Here is a 21,515-nt window from a genome sequence, read left to right as displayed (position 1 = left end):
GACAGAACTATAGCTATTCCTCATTTAGCAGCTACTTGTTTAAGCAATTTCATAAATACAAGGGTAATAATAAATTTAAAAACAAAAAATCATTTTTGCACCAATGCACACATTTTCTACCAATTTTTGTTGTCATGACAACAAAAGTTTTCAGTGTGAATTTGAATAAGGTCTGGTCAGTTTCAGGCAGCAATGGATGGACCAACTATTTAAGGTCACAGAGATGAGCTTGTTAACTTGCCATTAGCACTTTTTAGGGAAGGGCTGCACTGTGGAAAAAAGCACAGGTCAGGAATAAATAGCTTTTTTATGCAAGACAGGTCTTGCATAGGACACTGTATTTTTTGTAATGTGTATCTCTTTCGGTCAGCTGTTTATTTGATGACCATTTTTGTTCTGATTTAAAGAACAGCTTGTGGTTGCTAAATGAGCGGAGGGGATGATTTATGAATAAAATTATGAGGAGAAAGAAGAACTGAGTTTTGCTAATGCTCCTTGAAAAAGTGGGATATAATATTAATAATATAAAGAATAAAATGAAAAGACCCTCAAATAGAAATAGAACTACTATAGCAAAACAAAGCAAATGTAGTACCAATAGTTATAAGTTCCTTGGGTGCATTCCTAAAACAACAAGAGCACCACTTGAACACTATTGGCATTGAGAAAATCACCACCAGTCAATTGAAAAAGCAGCTTTACTCAAAACAATTTGCATCCTGTGATGATACCTTTAACTCCACATCTGTCTGTCCCAGATCCTTGGGAACAACTTGATTGTTATAATTGATAGGTGCTTAGTAAGAACTTGAAAGTTGGTGCTTTCCCTGAATGATGAATACTTCATAACACATTGTGTTGCAGTGTAATGAAAGACAGAATTCCCCAGTGACATCTCCAGGATCATCTCCTCTTGCTCAAAGAAGGAAACCATTTCCTGATCCCGTACAAGGATCTCATCTTACCCTTCCACCAGTCCCTCCTCGATTGGACCTAATACAGAAAGGAGTTTCCCGATCACCTTGTGCCAGCCCAACAAACTCACCAAAGGTAAAAGTACAATTTAGTGATAGAACTTAGGAGTTTAACATTATTTTTCCCAGAAGCATACTGAGGACCTCTTCAATTGCTGTTCTCAGGGTTTTTCTGTTTTTTTTCCAAATCCACCGAACTCGATTAACTTGTGGTCATTCTAGCACCTAAGCTTTTGCTTCTCTTTTTACTAAGTCAATATTTTGTGTATTTGGAAAACCAAACAATAATTAGAACAAGTAAAGTATATAAACTGATGTGTGTGTGTTCACTGTTGAATTCTGAACTCTCCTTTTTGTGTTGATATTTCAATATTTTCTGTGCCATTTTATGATTGTTATATATCAAACCATCCTGTGTTCTTTTCAAAAGTTACCTTGTAAAGTTAATTATTTAACGTGTGTGTGTGTGTGTATTCCACACTTATTTTCACAGATACTAGAACAAATAAAATTATGTGGGAGACTTGAGCCTATTATCTACAATTAGTTGAAAGAAAATTCTGTAGACTACTTCTGATTATAGTAAAGATAGTATTTTATAAGAAGGGAAATAATTATTTCATAAACATACTAAAGAATATCCAGCTTTGGATTATAGGTGGAACACTAAACAGACTTTTAACCAAATGTTGGATGAATAGTAAAAGAAAAATATGTTATTGAGAATATGTGCTTACCATATGCAAACATCTTAGCTGTATACTGTAGTAGTGTTTTATTTTTCTGATTTGATAATTTTTTTAACTTGTCAGTTATATTTTGATATTGATTTATTGAAGTTTGCAAATAGTTTATTGATATTTTAATTTTACTTTAACACACTGAAGGATTAGGTTTCTGGTCTTAATTTATAACATGGGTTGCTTTTATATTTGGCTGCGTTTGTATTGATTCATTCAAGTAATCTGCAATATTTATTTTTAATTTCATGCTGATCATTTTAGCCAGTGATGTATGAATTAAGATGACTATACAAAATATTGTATTTGTCACTAAGTATAGATTATATATGTAATGGACCATTTTATTTTGTTATGTCTCAGTCTTCTCCAGGCATGATGAGGAAACAAGACAAGCCTCTTCCAGCACCACCACCACCAATACGAGATCCACCTCCACTTCCACCAGAAAGGCCTCCACCCATTCCTCCAGAAAATAGGTTAAGTAGACATTTGCATCATCCTGAAAGTGTATCTGCCAGAGAACAACCAATGCCACTTGAAGCCTGGTGCCCCAGAGAAGTGTGTGGGAATAATCAAATTGTGGGATGTCGTATAGTAGGAAATGATAATTGTCCCAAACCTGGACTTACTGCAAGCTCAAATATGAATGGAAGACATTGCCGCATGGGTTCTGATCCATTATTTCTGCGAAAGCACAGATTCCCTGAATTACCTTTAGAAAGTACCAAGGTAAGAGCCAGATTGTATGATGCATGAAGTTTAGTTTTAGTTAGGAGTATTGAACTTGAAGTCTGATACTGTTGAGAAGTGTGTGGGAATACTCAGATAATAGGAAGCCATTTTGTAGGGAATGATAATTGGACTTACTGCAAATTCATATATCAATAAAAACATTATTGCATGTATTATGATCAAAAATTTCTGCAACAATTCTTATGTCATGAATTACCATAAGATACATGATACAATATATGAAGTTTAATGAACATGAACGCTGCAAATAATAGTACAGTATAAGGTTACTTGTATTATATCATTTAGTGGCCTATTTAATTATAATTGATTTGAAAATTATATAGTAAAATAACTAGAAACAAATATCAGACATTTTTAAGGAATATGCATATTAAAGTGTGTGAGGGAACCTTAGCTGAATTATTTAGTTAACAAAATACAAAACAGAAAAACAGTTGGAAGGGATCTTGGAAGTTTTCTAGTCCAGGCCCCTGCACAAGCAGGAGACGCTATACCATTCTGGACAAATGGCTGTCCAGTCTCTTCTTAAAAACCTCCAGTGATGGAGCACTCACAACTTCTAAAAGCAAGCTGCTCCACTGGTTAATTGTTCTCACTGTCAGGAAATTTCTCCTTAGTTCTAGGCTGGTGGTCTCCATAATATCCATAATATCTGTTATATATTCTGTTCTATTACAAAGTGTGTGAGGAAACCTTAGCTGAATTATTTATAGTGCTGAACACATGAAATTTATATTGATGACGAGCAATTTGTAGACCTGCAGAATGAAACATGAAATTAAAGATGAGAATGGGTTCAAAATCTTGTAAATGAACATTTTACTTTCATATAGTTTGCAAATAACCATTCTGAGAAATCTGTCTCTTGCAGATATTTTCAAATGGACATCTAGGTGATGAAGAATATGATGTTCCACCTCGCATTTCACCTCCCCCACCCTTTATTTCAGCCATGCCAAATATGAAGTAAGTTCAATTTTAAGAACATTAATTATATAAATTATGAGGAAAATGCATTTTTAATTTTTTTTTAATTAGAATTGTGTACTGAATAGGATATGTTCATTAATTTGGGACTTTTCAGATCTTCATTTATCTGGAAGCCATCAATGTTGTGTACAGGTGAATTAAAAATATATTTAAAAGTATTTTAGAAGAGCATTAAAAGAAGGCTGTGAATAAATATTGAAGGTTACCATAACACAGTTCCTTCAGATTCTGTTAATAGGCATCTCATAATTATAGTCACAAGAATATGGCTCTTTATTGAAGTCTTTAAAAAACACAGAATTTGGGAAACATACAAAACTCTGAAAAATGAGACTTAATAAGGCAATAATATTTTTGTGTCAATATGGGATTCACAAACTTCAGAAGAATTTTCTAGAATTAACCAGTCATCTTTGCATACCTTCGTCCCGGGTTTATTCGGACATTCCACCTCTAGTTATGGGGGGTGAACTATTACCCCCCGTAGATAGGGCTCGCAACTTGGGGGTCCTCCTAGATTCACGGCTCACTTTGGAAGACCATATAGGAGCCTTGACTAGGGGGGCCTTCGCACAGGTTCGCCTGGTGCGTCAGTTGCGGCCCTATCTTAGCCGGGACGATTTATGCACGGTCACTCATGCGCTCGTGTCCTCTCGTCTGGACTACTGCAACGCTCTCTACATGGGGCTGCCCTTGAGGACTACTCGGAAGCTCCAACTGGTACAGAATGCAGCCGCGAGAGTGGTGTTGGGAGTCTCCCGATACTCCCACGTTACGCCTCTGCTCCGTGAGCTGCATTGGTTGCCAGTTGTCTTCCGGGTGAGATTCAAGGTACTGGTAACGGTATTTAAAGCACTCCATGGCATGGGGCCGGAGTACCTCAGGGAACATCTGCTGCCGGCATCAAGCTCCCTGCGCCCTGTGCGTTCCCACAGAGAGGGCCTCCTCAGGGTGCCACCGATCAGAGAATGTCGATTGGTGGCCCCCAGGGGGAGATCCTTCTCTGTGGGCGCTCCGGAGCTGTGGAATCAGCTACCGGTTGAGCTCCGGATGGCGCCCGATCTTCGCTCCTTTCGTCGCGATCTTAAGACATTTCTGTTTGTACAAGCCGGCCTAGCCTGAGGGGGAGTGTTGGGGTTATTTTATTTTTTGTTTTTTAACTTTTCTGGGGGTTTTTAGTGTTGTATTTATATTGTTTTTAACTAGGGCAATTTGTTTAATCTTTTTTTTAATGTTTGTATTCACTATTTTATTCTGCCCTGTGAACCGCCCTGAGTCCTCAGGGAGAAGGGCGGTATATAAATGTTATTAAATTAAATTAAATTAAATTAAATCTTCTCCTTCATCTATTGAAACGACAGGCTCTTTGCCCAGAGAAATAAAGTTTTGTTTTAGCTATCACTAGGTTGATCTATAGTTTAATTTTTAAACAATGATAAAAGACACTTTCTAAAATGGGAAATAGTAGATTTACTGAAAGACACTCTCTGGAACTTTTCCTAAATCCTGGCAACTGCTAGAATGATCATGCTAGTGGACTATAAGTTTATTTCTGCTTTGTCATGAAGCCTCCTAGGTGACCTTGAGCCACACCCCCTCTCACAGCCTTAAGGAGGAAACAGTGGCAAAACAGTTCCAAAATCTTGTAAGGGAGTTGTAAAGGGTTTTCCAGGCACTCAGCAGGCATCAACACTGACTTGAAGGCACATATTCACACAAATAATGCTTCATTAATTACAGAAGTCATTGATACTGCATGAAAGAATTTTGTTGGAAATGTTTCAAAAGCAGTTTTTAAAAAAGATTTAGCAGTTGCAGTGGCCAGGTTTGAGGAAAAGGGGTTAGGATGGACCCCAATCTACCATCATAAAAATGGAAAAGAGGAAAAAAGAAGTTAGTTTGCCTAAAAATTCAAACTAATAGTTCAGAATTTGAAATTAGCCTCTCTAAGGGAGATAGTTCAGTCACCATCATTCCTTCCTTCTAGTCTCTCACATGTTAGACAAATATCTGGGAGAATAAATGTAGAATTATGTATAGTGCTGATAAAAGGACATAATAAGATATTTTCTTACGTCTTTTTTCCCTTTATGAGACTGTTTCATAAATACTCTTTTTCACCACTAGATGTATTCTCCTTTCAAATCTTATGAATCTGGTGATATGATGTATCTCTTAATACCACCTTTTTAACAGATTGCCATCAACTCTGTTTATTCTATGCTGAAAGTGTTCTCTCTAGTAAAAAAAACAGTAAACATTAAATGGCAGATGCAAGACTGTCTTAGTGGATCTTGAGGAAATTGTTTATTTTTATTAAAACTGGTATTTTACAGAAATCTCATGATATGTACTGCAGTTTATAAAACATGAAACCATTAAATCTTTTTTTATAAAAAACCTATGTGGCAAAACATCAGACCTGTGTTTGATTTATTTATTTATGAAAAATTATATGCCTGCCCAACTCACTCTCAGTAACTCTGTGCAGCTTAAAAACCCAACATAAAAACAATAACAAGCAGTAAACCCCCCCCCAATGACAATTAATAATCTGTCAAAAAGCTACTTTAGGCTCTATCCCAATCGGAGTCCCCAGGCCCATTGAAAAAAACATGTCTTCAGGGCCTTTTAAAAGTTGTAGTAGGGCCCAGTCTTATCTCCACAGGATGATACTCCACTGGGAGGGAGCTCCTGTTGAGAATTCCTATCTTTTTCATCCTGCTAGATGAACCTCCTTAGGAGAAAGGGCCCATAGCATTCCCTACCCCCTCTACTCAGTGGGTCAGGCAAATGTAACTGGGAAAAGACCCCAGGCCATGTACGGATTTAAAGGTGATAACTAGCACCTTCAATTGGACCTGGAAGCTAATCAGTAGTCAGTGCAGTTGCCACAGGAGAGATGATGTGTAATATCTAGGCCTGCACAAAGCCATGCGGACTGCCATATTTTGAACCAATTCAAACTTCTGGATACTTTTCAAGGGTAGCCCCATATCACTATTTATTTATAAATAATAAATTATTGTTTATAAATTATAAATAATATGAAATTATTTATTTATTCAACATTGATTCATTCATTATATACTGCACATCTCATACAACTTCAAGTGATTTAGAATAACAAGTATTAAAATATAGAAATGAATAAAGCCAAACTAAAATTACAGAACAAAAAATAACTTAATATATATTATAAACTAAGAACATATACTGTATATACTATTAAAAACATATTGTTAAAAAAGGTCAGTAGACATTCATCTGAATAGGTCAATTAAGTTATATAATCAAAAATAATATCTCATACATTTATAGTATCTTTTGCTCTCAGAGTTATGCTGAAGCAGGCACTCCAACATCAGTTTTGATCCTGCCAACATACAAGCTTATAATAGTAAATCTAACTTGCCAGGGCTTATCATTATTCATCAAATAGATCATAAGATAATATGTCAGGTGCTCACAATAAAATATGTCATAGAAGCGCTATACTTGACAACTGAATTCGAGATCAATGGTGTCATTTGTTACGGTTCTTATAATTGAAAAGGACCCTATAAATGTTGTTTCAGAAGTGGTCAATGCTAGATGTCAAATTAATAGTTTCAGTTCAAGTATAATCTTGAATCCACATGTATCTCCATTAACACAATCGAATTCAGTTTCTGTAGTTTTATATAGCATTCCTGCTGGCAAATGAAATAATCATTTGGGATACTGATTAAAAACACACATGTCTGTTTTGTCTTGTTTCAGAGACTACAGAAAGTAGTAAATTCTTGCATTTCATTGAATGTTACATGCTTTTTATTAAAGATATTAATTTAAAAAGCCTTCATCCTTTTGGTTATATTTTGTATAGCGTGAACTGCTTTGAAACACTTAGTTTGTGTAGTACAAAATGCATAATATTGAACGTGGTCATTTCAAATGCTGTTTTGAAAGGGAAAATCTTCCCTTTCTCATGATTTTCCCTCTAAATTAAAGCTTCAAACCAGTTAGCTCTTTTACTTCCTCATACCACATTGGGTCTTTTCCCCATAGTTTCAATTTTTAATTGTCCTAAAGCTAACCAAAAAATGTACATTAACAAGCTATAACTTTGCCCTTACACTTTTATTGCAAGTATAATGAGAATCTTTTGAAGATTATAATACTAGCCAAATGTCTTAAATGCCTGCTTTTAAAACATCTGTACATAATTAATGACAGTTCCTAAAATTATCTTCGGAGATTGAGCTCTCAGAGTTGGAAAACACTATTGTCTTTGGAGCTTATGGAAATAGATTCATAGTACTTTGTATTTTGATATATATTTTAGTGATAATTTGCATTATAAATTATCATTGAATTATTTCAGTGCAACAATTGTATTCTGACATGCAGTACAGTGTTTCAAATTTTATTCAAAGAAAATACAACTATGATTCCTTAATTTTATATTCAGTTCTTCAAGTTTATTTTTAAATAACATAGTCTGGCTTAAACTTCTTAAGTTTTGCTTTGTGTCTCTGTAGAGACATCTGAGTTTGTTTTCCAAAGAAAGCTGCAGTTAATCAAAGCTGAAAATTTATAAGTGTCTTCTTGGCTTGTGGAAAAAGAGAGAAAAGAGCAAAGTGCATAACCTCTGTAAGGAAGTAGAATACATTTGTATCTCATTAAATTCACATACCTACTCTATTTTTGGCTTTGTTGTGGCAATAAAATAGAAAAATATAATTAAATCCATTTGTAAATGCAGTGATTGATATATTTATTTTATGTACCAACAAAAACTCATCTGGATCTGGTGTACTTTTCTCTTGAGGTCTTCTGTTGCTGTTATAAATTCCTTTTCTGAAAAGTCAAGAGAACAAGTAGAAGATGAGTACAAGATTCCTTCATCCCATCCTGTTTCTTTGCCTTCACAATCACTTCATTGTCATAATACGAAGTCTCATACTCGGTAAGATGATTTGAAGATGATGGTAGAGAAACATTTGACATGACATTCAATTTAGTTTTAGATTTTATTGCTGTTAACCATAATGTTACTTTTAAGATTACGCCTTTACACAGAATTTAAAATATTTTGGTGTCAGGTTTTAGCATGTCTCTGTTAAATTTCTAGGCATTGTTCTTACAGGTTTTTTTTCCCATACAAAGAATAGACTTTTTGCTGACATACTTCCTCAGAATAGAATTCCTGGTTTCACAGCGTTTAATACTTACGTTTAAATATCTTAATAGAATATCACCTTTTTAAAATATACACATTCATGCATACAAAAAATAAACACATTGAGTCTGGGAAATAATAACTTCTTGAGGGTGGAGGTGATTCTGTCAGCTCTTAAGGAGGCATTAGTGCACTCTGTCCTAAAGGAGTCATCTGGTGACCGAACCAGTCTGGCTTTTGTCCAGTCTCCAACCTTCCTATTTTAGGAAAGCTTGTAAAGAAGGTAGTTGTGTGGCAGCCGCAGAGAACCCTGGATGAAGCAGATTATCTGGACCCTTTTCAATCAGAGTTCAGACTGGGTACAGGACTGAGACAGCGTTGACTGTGATCTTAGATGACCTCGGGCAGGAGTGAAATGGGAGTAGTGTGACCATCCTCATTCTTCTTGACCTCTTAGTGGCCTTTGATACCATTGATCATGGTTCTTTCTGTACCATCTTTGGGAATTGGGGGTGAGCAGCATTGTGTTGCTCTGATTCTCTTTTGTTCTCCAGGGTCCATTCTAGTTTGGGGGTAGAGTTCCAAGCTATGGCCCCTAATGCCATGGTTCTGACAGACGGAGACAAATAAAGCAGAACTTGAGGCTTGCAAATTCCTCAAAGAACTTGTTTATTAGTTACAAAGTATCAGCACGATCAAAAGTGAAACCAAATCTGGATACACAAGCAATTACATTCCCCAGTATGGTTATTTGGCGGGCTTTTTATGAAACGCCTAGTCTCGGGAGCAGCTGATGACCTTGGTTCCCATGAGACAAAAGAATATTTTGACTAGCAAAGCACCTGGGCAACCCCCCTCCCTCCAATGTGGCAACCTAGAATGAGAAGGAAAAATGGCTGTAGCCATGCTCATTTGTAAGTTGACACCTACTTTGTGAGGTACCTCAGGCTCAGTTCTCTCTCTAGTCCTATTTAACATCCACATGAGGCCACTGGGTGAGGTGTCCCAATAGTCTGGGGTAATGTATCATCAATATGCTGATGCTAACCAGCTTTGGATGTCCTATGTCAGTGCCTGGAAGCTGTAAGAGTTTGGATGGGATGCATTGGTTTTCAACTCAACCTAAGCAAAACAGAGTGTCTTTGGATATTTGGGACTTGTGGTGATAACGTTTTGCCACCACTAGTTCTGGATAGAGGCACTGCCCCAAATGGACCGGTTCACAATCGGGGGGGTCCTCCTGGAATCAGTGTTCCTGCTAGAAGATCAGGTGGCAGTGGTGGCTAGAAGGGCCTTTGAACACCTTAGCGTAGCATGCCAGTTTATTGATTTATAGATTAAATTTTTATGCTGTGCATTTCCCCTATAAGGTGACTGACTGTATCCATTTCTAGGTAGGGAGTTTTTGCTGACAGTCATTCATGCCTTTTGATCTCTTTTCTGAACTACTGTAATGCTTTCTACATGGGACTGCTCTTAAAAAGCACTCAGAAGCTTCAACTGTTACAGAATGTAACTTTATGCATAGTAAAACATGTGGGGTATTTGATACATGTAACATCACTACTTTGTGAATTACCATTATTCCAATGTGTTTTTGGGTGCAATTCAAGGAGCTGGCTATTGCTTGAAAAGCCTTTTATCATCTGCAATCAGGTTACTAAGGGATGGTCTTCTCCCAGTTTTTTCTACCTGTCCAATTCTGTCAGGTGGATTGGGCATGCCACAGATCCCATCAGCCAAGGAGTGTTGCCTGGCGGAAATCAGGAAATCAACCCTTCTCTGCTGTAGCTCCTGCCCTTTAGAATACCTCCCGTCAGATATCAGGATGATCCTGACCCTGTTGCCCTTTTGCAAGGCCATGAAGACTTGGTTTTGTGCTGAGGCCTGGACTTTCAGTGTGTTAAGAGCCCTGTTTCCAGGCTGTATTAATATACATAGTAAATTTTACCTGGTCCCATATATTTTGTACAATTTTAATTGTTTTCAGGGTCACTTGTTGAGATGGGTGTTTATAGAAATTAAATACATTCTCATTTCTCTCTCTCTCAGAATTCATGTATGTATTTTGCTTTATAGAAATATGAAAAAATATAATTGTCACCTATCATCAAACTTCATTTGGTTTGAGTTCTGTGGTGCTAGAAAATGATGCTGTCTTTTATTAAAAATTAAGATATGTGATAGTCATTAAAAATGGGGGCAGAGGGAAAGAGTTGATATTATTTGAAGTTAAATTTTCTTATACTAGTTTAAGTATTTTCATTTTGCATTTTATTTTTGCATCTAATTCCATGTAACTTCTATGTGATTAAAACTCCAGGTTTTATTTTGCTTTCAGTGTATTTGAGAATGGTCAGTGCTCTGGAATAAGTAATGAAATGCACAATACTTCATCTGAGATGAAAAAATTGAAACAACCTGATATAGGTATGAATAGTGCATGTTTAGAGGGGGAAAATTAACATGCTGTTTTTGAAAGTTTAAAAATTAAGGTATCTTAAATGTTTGGTATTTAGGAGAAGCCTTTGAGTCTACTATCCCAATACCTTTGCCACCTATGCGACCTCCATTGAGGGAAAATTTGAAGCATGCATCTCTACTCAATAGAACGTCCTCTGATTATGACTTGCTTGTTCATCCTCCAGGTTATTCTCTTTTTCTTTTTCTTTCCAATACAGCAAGCTCCTTATAATAAATCTTTCAAAGAAAGCTATACATACTGTAGACTAAATCTAAGATGCTGTACTAAGTATTGAGTAGATGAAGCCTCATTGATTTTTATGAGTGTATATATAGTCCTCAACTTACAATAGTTCATTTAGTGACTGTTCAAAGTTACAATGGCACTGAAAAAGTGACTGATGACCAGTTTTCACACTTATGATTGTAGCAGTAGTAGTAACATGTATGGTCATGTTATCAAAATTAAGACACTTGGCAATTCACTCATATTTATGATGGTTGTGGTGTCCCAGTATCACGTGATCCCCTTTTGTGATTTTCTGACAAGCAAAGTCAATTGGGAAGTCAGATTCACTTAACAACGGTTTGACTAATTTAACAACTAAAGTGATTCACTTAACAACTGTGGCAAGAAAGAAAGGGCTCAATTGTGTCATAATGCGAGGACTATTTGTATTCTGTAGTCAGTTCAAAATAATAATACATTTTTCTACAAATAATATATTTAGTAATATTAGATTAAGATTTGTCCTGTTTTATGTATTTGTCTTCCACATGTAAATTTAGCTAGATGTGGACATTTTATTCAAAATCAAAATTAATTCCATCTCAAATGATCATAACTATATCAGCAAAAATACTAAGTAATGTAGTATTGACTGAAGGTCCCCACGGTGATGTATTGATTGATTTTGACCAAGGAAATGAAGAAATATGGCTTTCTATTAGCAGAAATGTTGAGTCTGGACAGAGATTCAAAGGATCCACTTATCATAGGAGTTACATTTCATAAGGAATATTCTGAGCTAAAAGTATTTGAAAATTCCCCCTCCCTCCCCTCTTTATTCTGACTTTTTAGCTAAAGATATTTTACTTCTACAGTGTTAATCAGAATAGCCTTGGAGTTTAACTGAAGATTGATTCAATAGAAATTTGTTTTCTCCAAATTCGTTTATCTACTAACCAAGTCTAGACTGGAATCCTGAAGTGTTGGTCTCAAATATCTGAACTGAGGTAGCATTGATTATCTTTCTTCCAAAAAAAATATATATTGTTGTGTTGACCCATGTAACAACCACAGCTTACAATCACAATTCCAGACTCAATTGTAATATTAAGTCAAGAATGATCTGCATTAAAGTCACTTTACTGCTAGATAAACTTTTGGAAAATTATCTGATAAGGGATTTATATAATTTCTTTGTCAATACAGGTGAAAATTTGTCCGACAATCCACCACCTTCCCTTCCTCCACCTCCACCACCTCCTGCACGCCATAGCTTCATTGAGCAAACAAGACCACTTGTTGCAGGAAATAGACCCCTGTCTGGACATGAACTGTACCACCCATCCGCTGGTAAGAGATGGTGATGGTGATAGTTATTTTATTTTACTGTAGAGATTTAATTATAAAAATGTTCTCAATTATTTAACTACTTGTCAGCATAGATCTAACCATGGATTTGGAGGTGTATACTATAAAATTGAAGTTATGAAGTTATGTAGAAAAACAAGTTAATTTCCTACATTTCCAAAATATGTACTATTAATGGTATAGTGATATGCAAATTAAGTACTAGTTTTTGTTTGGAGTTTTGACATCTGGGAAGAAATGGCAGATTAAAGACAACTCTGAAAAAACCAGAGCTGACATCCAGAGGAATGAAGTGCTGGCCAGACAAGGAGAAGAATTGAGATCACCCACAAGTGCTCCAAACAGCTCCTTGTGAGGAGACCGCAAGACAACTGTCTCCAGTGGGTTTAGCAGTCTGGGTTCTTCCGTGCCCTGACAGCCCTGCATAAAGAATTCTGTAAATTCTTTATGGCATATCTCAATAGTTGATTAAAATTGACCATAATTTCTCAGATTAGCAAAGTAAACCATTAAAAAGGTGAAGTCCACATTAGAAAGGAATCCTTTGCATGAAGGGGACCTTGCAACTCAACTCAATTAAATTAAAATTTAGCATATTACATCATTCGTCTCTTGTGTATTTTTTAACTTTTTAATTACTTTTTTATCAATTTAAGTCCTATGAACAGAAATACACAAAATGATCTTTTTTTTCCTTTCACTTCACAGATCTTTTTTTTGATCCTACAAATGGCTCAGTTCCTTTACCACCTGTTAGAAGATTAGCTGGTGAAAATATAAAGGCCCACAGAACATCCCAGGATTATGACCAACTGCCAACTTCTTCAGGTAATTAAAACCCAGTATACAGGAATAAAATTACAGAACTGTTTATATTTTCCATAATTTCTCAAAAGATTTGTCACTTTAATCTTTCAGATTAAATTTCAGAAAGTATATTAAAATTGAAAATGGAGAAATGGAGAAAATGTGATTTAGGATATCAACCTCTCCCCACCCCCCTTTCTAGAGCTTTATTTTGTATTAACATTTTAATTTGTTTTCAAAGCAGTGAAACTAGAGCTTTTCCAAATCATTTCCAAAGAGCTTTACTATTGTTCCTGGGTTTGGGCATCAGGGTTACTTGCTGTTGTTTTCATTCCTAGCTTTTATTCTGTGTTTCTCTTTCTGTGTTATAAACTGCTGGGAGTCACTCTTGGTTACAATAGTTATAATAAACAAAAGTGCTATGTGGTATTAGTATCGATATGTTCACTACTATCATAAAAAGAGAGGAAAACATCACAGTCACTACCAGAAAAAATCCATAATTACATCTGTTGAAATATTATGCAAACTCAAGATGCATTGTTAATGTTTCTATAGTGCTTCTCTTACAGTTAGATACTGGACATTTACAATCAAAAGGATTAAATAATAATACAACAATACAGTAATAAAAACAAAGTAAAGTATTAAGCAAAAGCAAAACTATCCATCAAACATTGATAGAAGGAAATCCTAGCACAAGGTACCTAAAAGATGTAACAGTAGGTACCTCATGAATTTCAGGTGGCCGAACATTCCATGGTACAGGCATCATTACAGAAAAGGCTTGTCTGCGAGTAACCGCAAGATGACAATCAGTCAGTCTCGGCACACACAGCAGAACCTCCTCTGATGATCTTATCAATCAATCAGGTCTGTAACAGCATAATTGATCTATTAGGTATCCTAGTGCCACATTATTTAGGACCTTATATGTAAAAAGCAGAATCTTCAACCTGGCATAATACTGAATTAGAAATGAGCAATTACTTCAGCAGAAGCATAACATGTGCATGATCATAAGCCACACTTAGCAACCTGCTATGCCACATTTTGTGTGCATTTCTCTCTAGATCAAGCACAAGGCTACCCTTGTTGCCTATTATACAGTAATCTAAATATGACATTTCCTTTTCCTGAACAAATACAACTAAACTGTTCCCATCCATGTAAAGATATAATTAGTACATTTACCAAAACTAGAAACGTGTCAGTTAGGTTCCAATGGTAATAATGTCTTTAGGAGCAACATTTTTAGAGCAAGCAGATTTCTGAAATTCTCATGTGGAAACCACCCATTCTGTATTATTCTATGTGTCATTCTATGATACAGGCTCTATTTACTGGCTTTTATCTACTCCGTGTCCTGGCTTGGAATATGCCTCTCCTAATTTAGCGGTTACAAAAAATTTTGTCGTCAACATTCCGGTCATTATTAACCCTCAAATGCCAGATAATCTCTGAGCATTTTTTTTTATAGATATTGGGTATCACTGAGGGGAAAAAGTGTCCTGAAGTACACCACAGTATTGTTGCCAGGGTGGAGAGATAGTCACTCAACTCTGTGCAAAAAGGAGTGGATTCACTGTAATACAGCATCTTCAACTCACAGAGACAAGCCACAGAAATACTGTGGTTTACGGTATTAAACTACGTGGACATCAAACATCAGTAGAATTACATTGTATTTATCTCCTACAGAAAAATATCTGATATTCTCATTTGCAAACCCAGGCAAGAGTTAAAATCATGTCATTTGAAAATATCTGCATCTAGCCAATTGCTACATTATTAAGCATGTTGCCCACAGAAAGGCTGGACAATATATTTTTATTGGATGTTTTAAATTGTATTCTTGATGACTTGATAGTTGGACTTGATGACTTAAGATACACCTTACAACTTTGATTTGGTGATCTATGTTTCTAGTAACGAAGATTTACTTGTAATTGGGTTGTAGTGGGTTTAACTTTAGGGGTCCAGGGTGAGCTTTTCAGTAATAGGTTACTATCTCCTTTAAGATTTATTGTGGAAAGGTACAGTTATTATTAAGGGACGCGGTGGCTCAGTGGGTTAGGACGCTGAGCTTGTCGATCAGATGGTCGGCAGTTTGGCGTGTCGAATCCCGAGTGCCGCGTAACAGAGTGAGCGCCTGTTACTCGTCCCAGCTTCTGCCAACCTAGCAGTTCGAAAGCACGTAAAAATGCAAGTAGAAAAATAGGGACCACTACGGTGGGAAGGTAACAGCGTTCTGTGCGCCTTTGACGTCTAGTCATGCCGGCCACATGACCACGGAGACGTCCTCGGACAAGCGCTGGCTCTTCGGCTTTGAAACGGAGATGAGCACCGGCCCCTAGAGTTGGAAACGACTAGCACGCATGTGCGGGGGAACCTTTACCTTACCTTTACCTTTTACAGTTATTATTGGCTTGCAGTCCTCAAGTATAAGGCTATATAAGTGAAGTGTCTTGTCTGCCATTTGAGCATTCCTGTATATTAAACCATTAGACTGGACACTTGAGAAAAGTATGTCAAAAGCAGCATTCCAGCAATTTTATTATTGAAATAATCTGCAAATTATTACAGTGGTCTTTGAGATTCCAGTATACTTTACTGGGGGAGGTGATAATAAAGTTTGACCATTCTAAACTCTGCTGATAAGCTGCTTCAAAATACAGAATTGAGTGAATTAGGGAATATCCAATAAGTCCCACATCATGTCTTAATGCTCAGATATCCTGACCTATCTCATTGCCCAGAGTTCCCTAAGTAATGAAATACTGAAAAAAGGAGGAAAGCTAAACAAAGCTGAATTTATGCTGCTAAAGTTTAGATTTCTAAAGATTCCAGGAAAATATATGAACAGAGATATTCTGTACATGAATGTCTGTTGAACCAATCTCAAGTTCAGGAGACACAATCTTAATTTAGCTTTTCTGCTCCAGCTGGAGTCCATTACAGGCATTACTTGGACCAAGTCATATCCTGACACTATTAGATAGCTGAAGGCAGAAAGTCTAAGCTGTGGTAACAGTTTTTTAAAAACAGCAGGTAATCCCCTGCACTTTGGTTGGAACAGTAGAAACTTCTTATGTACCTATACTTACTAAGTATATGAATTTAAATTTAACCTAAGCAAGTCCTGCCTCAGGGGGTTGAGGTTCTAATTTAATAGTACGGGTGAAAAAATATTTTCAAACTCTTATTATAATATATTGCTTTGGTGTGCATAGTAATGCAACTAATAGTAATACAGAACTTTTCCAAAATTCAATTTCATCAATTTTATGTAATATGTTCCCATATGCATTTTGTGCAAGTTAAATCATCCAGGTAGCTTTTTAATGTAGATGTTGGTATGCTTGGTATATGCTGTAATAGCTATGCATAAGTTACATGTATTATTTATTCCAATAGAAGACAATATATGTAGCTCAGGGTTGAACTGTGTAGAGTCTTTGGCAAATAACTAAGCTCGGGAAGCATCAAGGGCTCCTCATTGTTTACTAATTCTACCCATAATTTGGCATGTATTATATAAAATTCCTATCTATTAATTGTGGGACTTTGGATAGTAACAAGTGTATTAATGTTGCTACTGGAAGATTCTCACTGCTGACAATTTAAAATAGATTTTAAAAAATATTCAAATATTAAGATATCTATTTGAAATAGATGTTTCTAAATATTCATCTTCTTAGTCACATTGCAAGTAATATCATAATGCAGAAATGTTTGTATCAGTAATTTATATTGAAACCAAATTGTAGAAATTTGTGTACTAGCTGAAAATATTTTTTAAATACTGTATATTTAGATTCTGTAGATTATGTTCATGGAGAATTGATTCATGTTTTTTTCACCCAAATCAAATAAAATATTGTGAACAATACTTATATTCTTGAATAAAAATAAAGCATGTATTATATTTATTTCAGCCCATTTTATGATCAGAACTGGTGTAACCATTTATGGAATAGTTTTTTTAAAATCAATTTCATAGGAATTATTATTACTGCGAGCACAGCTGAAAATAACTAAATAATACAGCTCTTATGTATGGTTAAGATACCATGTAACAGCATAAATACTAACACTAATTGTGTGATAAAGATTGTATAGAGCACAGAACCCCAGAGCTGAGAGTGTGACATTAGCATTTAAAAAAATACTCTTGGAAGGAGGAAGAAAGCTGATAAAAATCCTTACTGTCTTTCATTGTAATTAATATATGGGAATGCCTAAGAATGGAAGATCATTTGGTATGTAATTACAGGTAGTCCTCGATTTTCAATAGTTCATTTAGTGACCATGCAACAGGACTGAAAAAAGTGACTTATGACTGTTTTTCACACTTACATTGTAGCATCACCATGATCACTTGATCAAAATTCAAACACTTGGCAACTGATTGATATTTATGATAGTGTTTGCAGTGTCCTGGGGTCATGTGTTCAGCTTTTGCAACCTTTTACGAGCAAAATCAATGGGGAAGCCAGATTCACTTAACAAGTGTGTAACTAAAGAAATGCAGTGATTCACTTAACAAATATGGCAAGAAAGGTCATGAATGGGGCAAAACTCACTTAACAAATGTCTCACTTAGCAATAGAAGTTTTGGGCTCAATTGTGGTCATAAATTGAGAACTACCTCTATTTTTGAGATAATTTATTTGCATTTGTATTTATTAAACTATGCTTTAAAATGCTATCCCTGATTTCCATAAATTCCAATAATACTTTATAATAATATTTGCAATTGCACACCATAGAGGTAAACATTGCTATAACAGAGGAATCATAAATGTGAACAAAAAAGCACATTTTCATAGAAAATATTGAAGGAAATCAGTTAAAGTTAAGATGAAGTAGTTTTAATTATACCTCTCCTGTATGGTTTGGTAACATCTAGTAGCAATAGCAAGAGCACATAGACTTAAATACCACTTCACAGTGTTTTACAGCCCTCTCTAATCGGTTTACTGAGTCAGCATATTGCCCCCAACAATCTGGGTCCTCGAAAGGATTGAAGGCTGAGTCAACAAGTAGAGCTTGTTCTTGAACCAAACAAAACAAATAATAGTTCTTTTGCTCCTATCTGTGCAAAGGTTAAATATGTATAAATCCACAGTCCATTTCAAATTCGGAAATTACCTTTTATAGTAAGAGTTGATTAGAATCAATGACTTTGAATTAGCCAGCAATATTTTTTTCCATAAAAAAATGACCATTCCTTTTTTTCTTTTTGTGTAGATTGTTCGCAAGCACCAGCCAGGCCTCCAAAACCACTTCCTCGTAGGACTGCTCCAGAAATACACCATAGGAAGGCACATAATACACCTATAGAAAATGTTGATGCAAAGATTGCAAAACTTATGGGAGAAGGTTATTCTTTTGAAGAAGTGAAGAGGGCCCTTGAAATAGCCCAGAATAATCTTGATGTAGCACGGAGCATTCTAAGAGAATTTGCTTGCTTTCCTCCATCAGTTTCCCCACGACTCAATCTATAGTATGGAAAATCTTGCAGCAAGCCTAATTCTCCATGTGTGTGTGTGTGTGTGTGTGTAAACACGAGAAATATTGTACAATTGTGAGATGGGATTCAAGAGTGATTTTTTTTCCTGGATGTATCTTCAAAGAATGAGTTGGAACAATTTTTAAGATCAACTGCTCACTTCAAGATATAAGTGAATTAAATCTGTATTTTTGCTAGCCATATTTTTGAATCAGGGTTGAACTGACAAATAATTTAAAGAAGTTTACTTCCCATGAACTTTTAATCTGTGAAATGCATTTTTCCATGTTTACAAGATGGTAAATGACAATTTTAAAGTTGATCTCCTGTGTTCTTGTTCATATTTTCTACTGTGAGGCATTTCCAGCTGTCTTTATACTGATTTGACCCATTTACTTACTTTTTATACATATATAATTGCACTCTCCATTTTTATTTTTCAAGGAGCTTTAAAAGCTTTTTGCATTTCGGCTCAAATAAAATGCAAGAAAAGTGAGGCCTTCATTACTGATTTTATTTTTCTGGTAGACCATTGCTATTTAAACAAAGCAAAAAAATATATATGAATGTGTAGTATGTTACTTTGTTACTGGTCTATTTTAAAAGGGATTTGGACCAACAACACTGGGTAGCTTTTCTTTGACATGTGGTTGTTAAGCTTCAAGATCAGTATGGTTAACTTACAAGATTAAAATATACAGAATTGCATGATAATGACCTGGAAATGTAAATCTTTTTTGATAGAGTTATTCAAAATCCAAAAGGTATGGGATTGAAATTAGACTTTTGTTTCTTGACAACCTTAATGAAAGGCTGTGTGTGCCTTAATATTGGCAGATATATATGAAATCCATCAGAGTGAATTTTATTATCAGTGGCCAGGTGAATTATTATTTTTGTCTTATGGGAAGAAGTGTTTGGTTAATTTCCTGTGTAGATAATTATTTCATTACAGCTTTGCAGGAACAGAATCATTTTAAGAACACTTTAAATTTTCTATACTGTGGCTGAATTCTATTACTTCTATATCAACCAATTTTACAAGGATTTTAATTAATTTACATTTTATCTTAAATGTTTATTCAGTCCCCAGATCAACTTATTGTGTTGTGTCTGTATTCTTGAACTTAATTTTCCTGCCTTGAGTTGGTAGTAATTTTTTGAAGCACAAGCCAAATCAAGTTTTTCAGTGAATTGAATTCAGTGAATTAAACCTAGAATAATCACAAAACTGATTTCATTTTCCCCTAGATCAGTGTTTCTCCACCTTAGCAACTTTAAGATGTGTGGACTTCAGCATGTTAGGTGGAGATTTCTAGGAGTTGAAGTCCACACATCTGAAAAGTTAGATTTTCCAATTTCTATTTTTAAAAACGTAACAGAAATTGTTGATTTGAAATAGGGTAAACTGAATACAAACTTAATCTTGAAATGGCTATTTTCTCTATCTTCTCTTAAATCTATGAAATACGTTCTTGCTGGAGGACATTGGCATTTATATTACATTTTGGGCATGGTTCACCATCACTGACCTGTTCAAGTTAATATGTTACATAGTATAAAATTTAGAGACATACAAATGTGTAGGTTGACCCTCCGGTCTTCTCTGGTCCCTTATAATTGAGGGAGAAAGGTACAACATCTAGAATATGGTATGGTTTGGTAGTATTTCAGCATTTGATGAAGCCTTTGACAGGTCAAAGCGGTAGTAAACATTCCACAAAGATTGGACTTGGATAAGTGAAATTTGCAAGTAATATAAGAAGCCAGGTATGCTGTATTCTGTAATGCCAGTGTTACATCTTTTATCCTTGGTCATTTGGAAAATTATACATGTGTAATAGCAAATGATCTTTACAAGATTTCTGTATACAAACATATTTAAGCAGTCATATTGTGCTATATGACCAGTTCCTAAATGAATCAGTTTTGGAGTCTATCCATAAGCTACTTGCTAGGTTGGAAGTATGACTATATTTCTACAATGGAGAGTCATTCAAAAACATAAATAATTTTATCATACTTTAACTTTTATTTTACATTCTTTAGCTGGATTCGAAGTGTTGATCAAGTCGAGGTGATCAGGCTGCTGGCTTTGAGTTTCTGTACAAGATCTAAATTGATTTAAATAAAATGATTACTTGCCACATATTTAATATTTTTTCTGATTTATTTTTAAAAATTACAATTAGACGGTAGTTTAGGAATGGCTTTGGGCTCACATATGCTTGAGGGACAGGTAGCACAGTTTATGCCTCCCTTGCCTTACAGCTAGACAATTCTAAGTAGTTTAAACAGATAGTGATGCTTACCAGTAGTGCTGATGATTTCCCACATTTTAGAGCACAAATACACACTCAGCATCTCAATAGCAAGCCTCTGTTTTAACATTATCTAATGCAAGTTTCTTTCTATCCCGAGCACATACCTAATGACTTTTTATAATGTGAATTTATTTTGGACCAGAAACATTGTTCTGTTTCTCCTGTTTCCAGCTTGAAGCTTT

The 21,515-nt window shown here is 35.4% G+C and overlaps 1 protein-coding gene across 2 annotated transcripts in view; it reads left to right on the top strand.

Moving 5' to 3' along the window:
- Nucleotides 1-21,160, top strand: part of CBLB (Cbl proto-oncogene B) — a 66,805-nt gene extending 45,645 nt beyond the window's left edge. Inside the window, exons 11-20 of one of the 2 annotated variants that reach the window (XR_014492446.1) lie at nt 865-1,050; nt 2,078-2,446; nt 3,345-3,439; nt 8,277-8,414; nt 10,969-11,057; nt 11,147-11,275; nt 12,526-12,669; nt 13,396-13,515; nt 14,239-14,367; nt 18,748-18,982. Coding sequence is in view for 1 of the 2 variants with exons in the window: in XM_083362028.1 (XP_083218154.1) it covers nt 865-1,050; nt 2,078-2,446; nt 3,345-3,439; nt 8,277-8,414; nt 10,969-11,057; nt 11,147-11,275; nt 12,526-12,669; nt 13,396-13,515; nt 18,748-19,004 (1,527 nt within the window). In the remaining variant the exon portion in view is untranslated. Of the gene's footprint in view, nt 1-864; nt 1,051-2,077; nt 2,447-3,344; nt 3,440-8,276; nt 8,415-10,968; nt 11,058-11,146; nt 11,276-12,525; nt 12,670-13,395; nt 13,516-14,238; nt 14,368-18,747 lie in introns of both variants that reach the window. The other variant, XM_083362028.1, reaches the window with a different exon arrangement.
- The last annotated feature ends 355 nt before the right edge of the window (nt 21,161-21,515 follow it).

This window comes from Vipera ursinii (genome assembly GCF_947247035.1).
Source record: "Vipera ursinii genome assembly, chromosome: 4".
In the NCBI taxonomy this organism is placed as follows: Eukaryota; Metazoa; Chordata; class Lepidosauria; order Squamata; family Viperidae; genus Vipera; species Vipera ursinii.
This window is presented reverse-complemented; position numbering and strand designations above follow the sequence as displayed.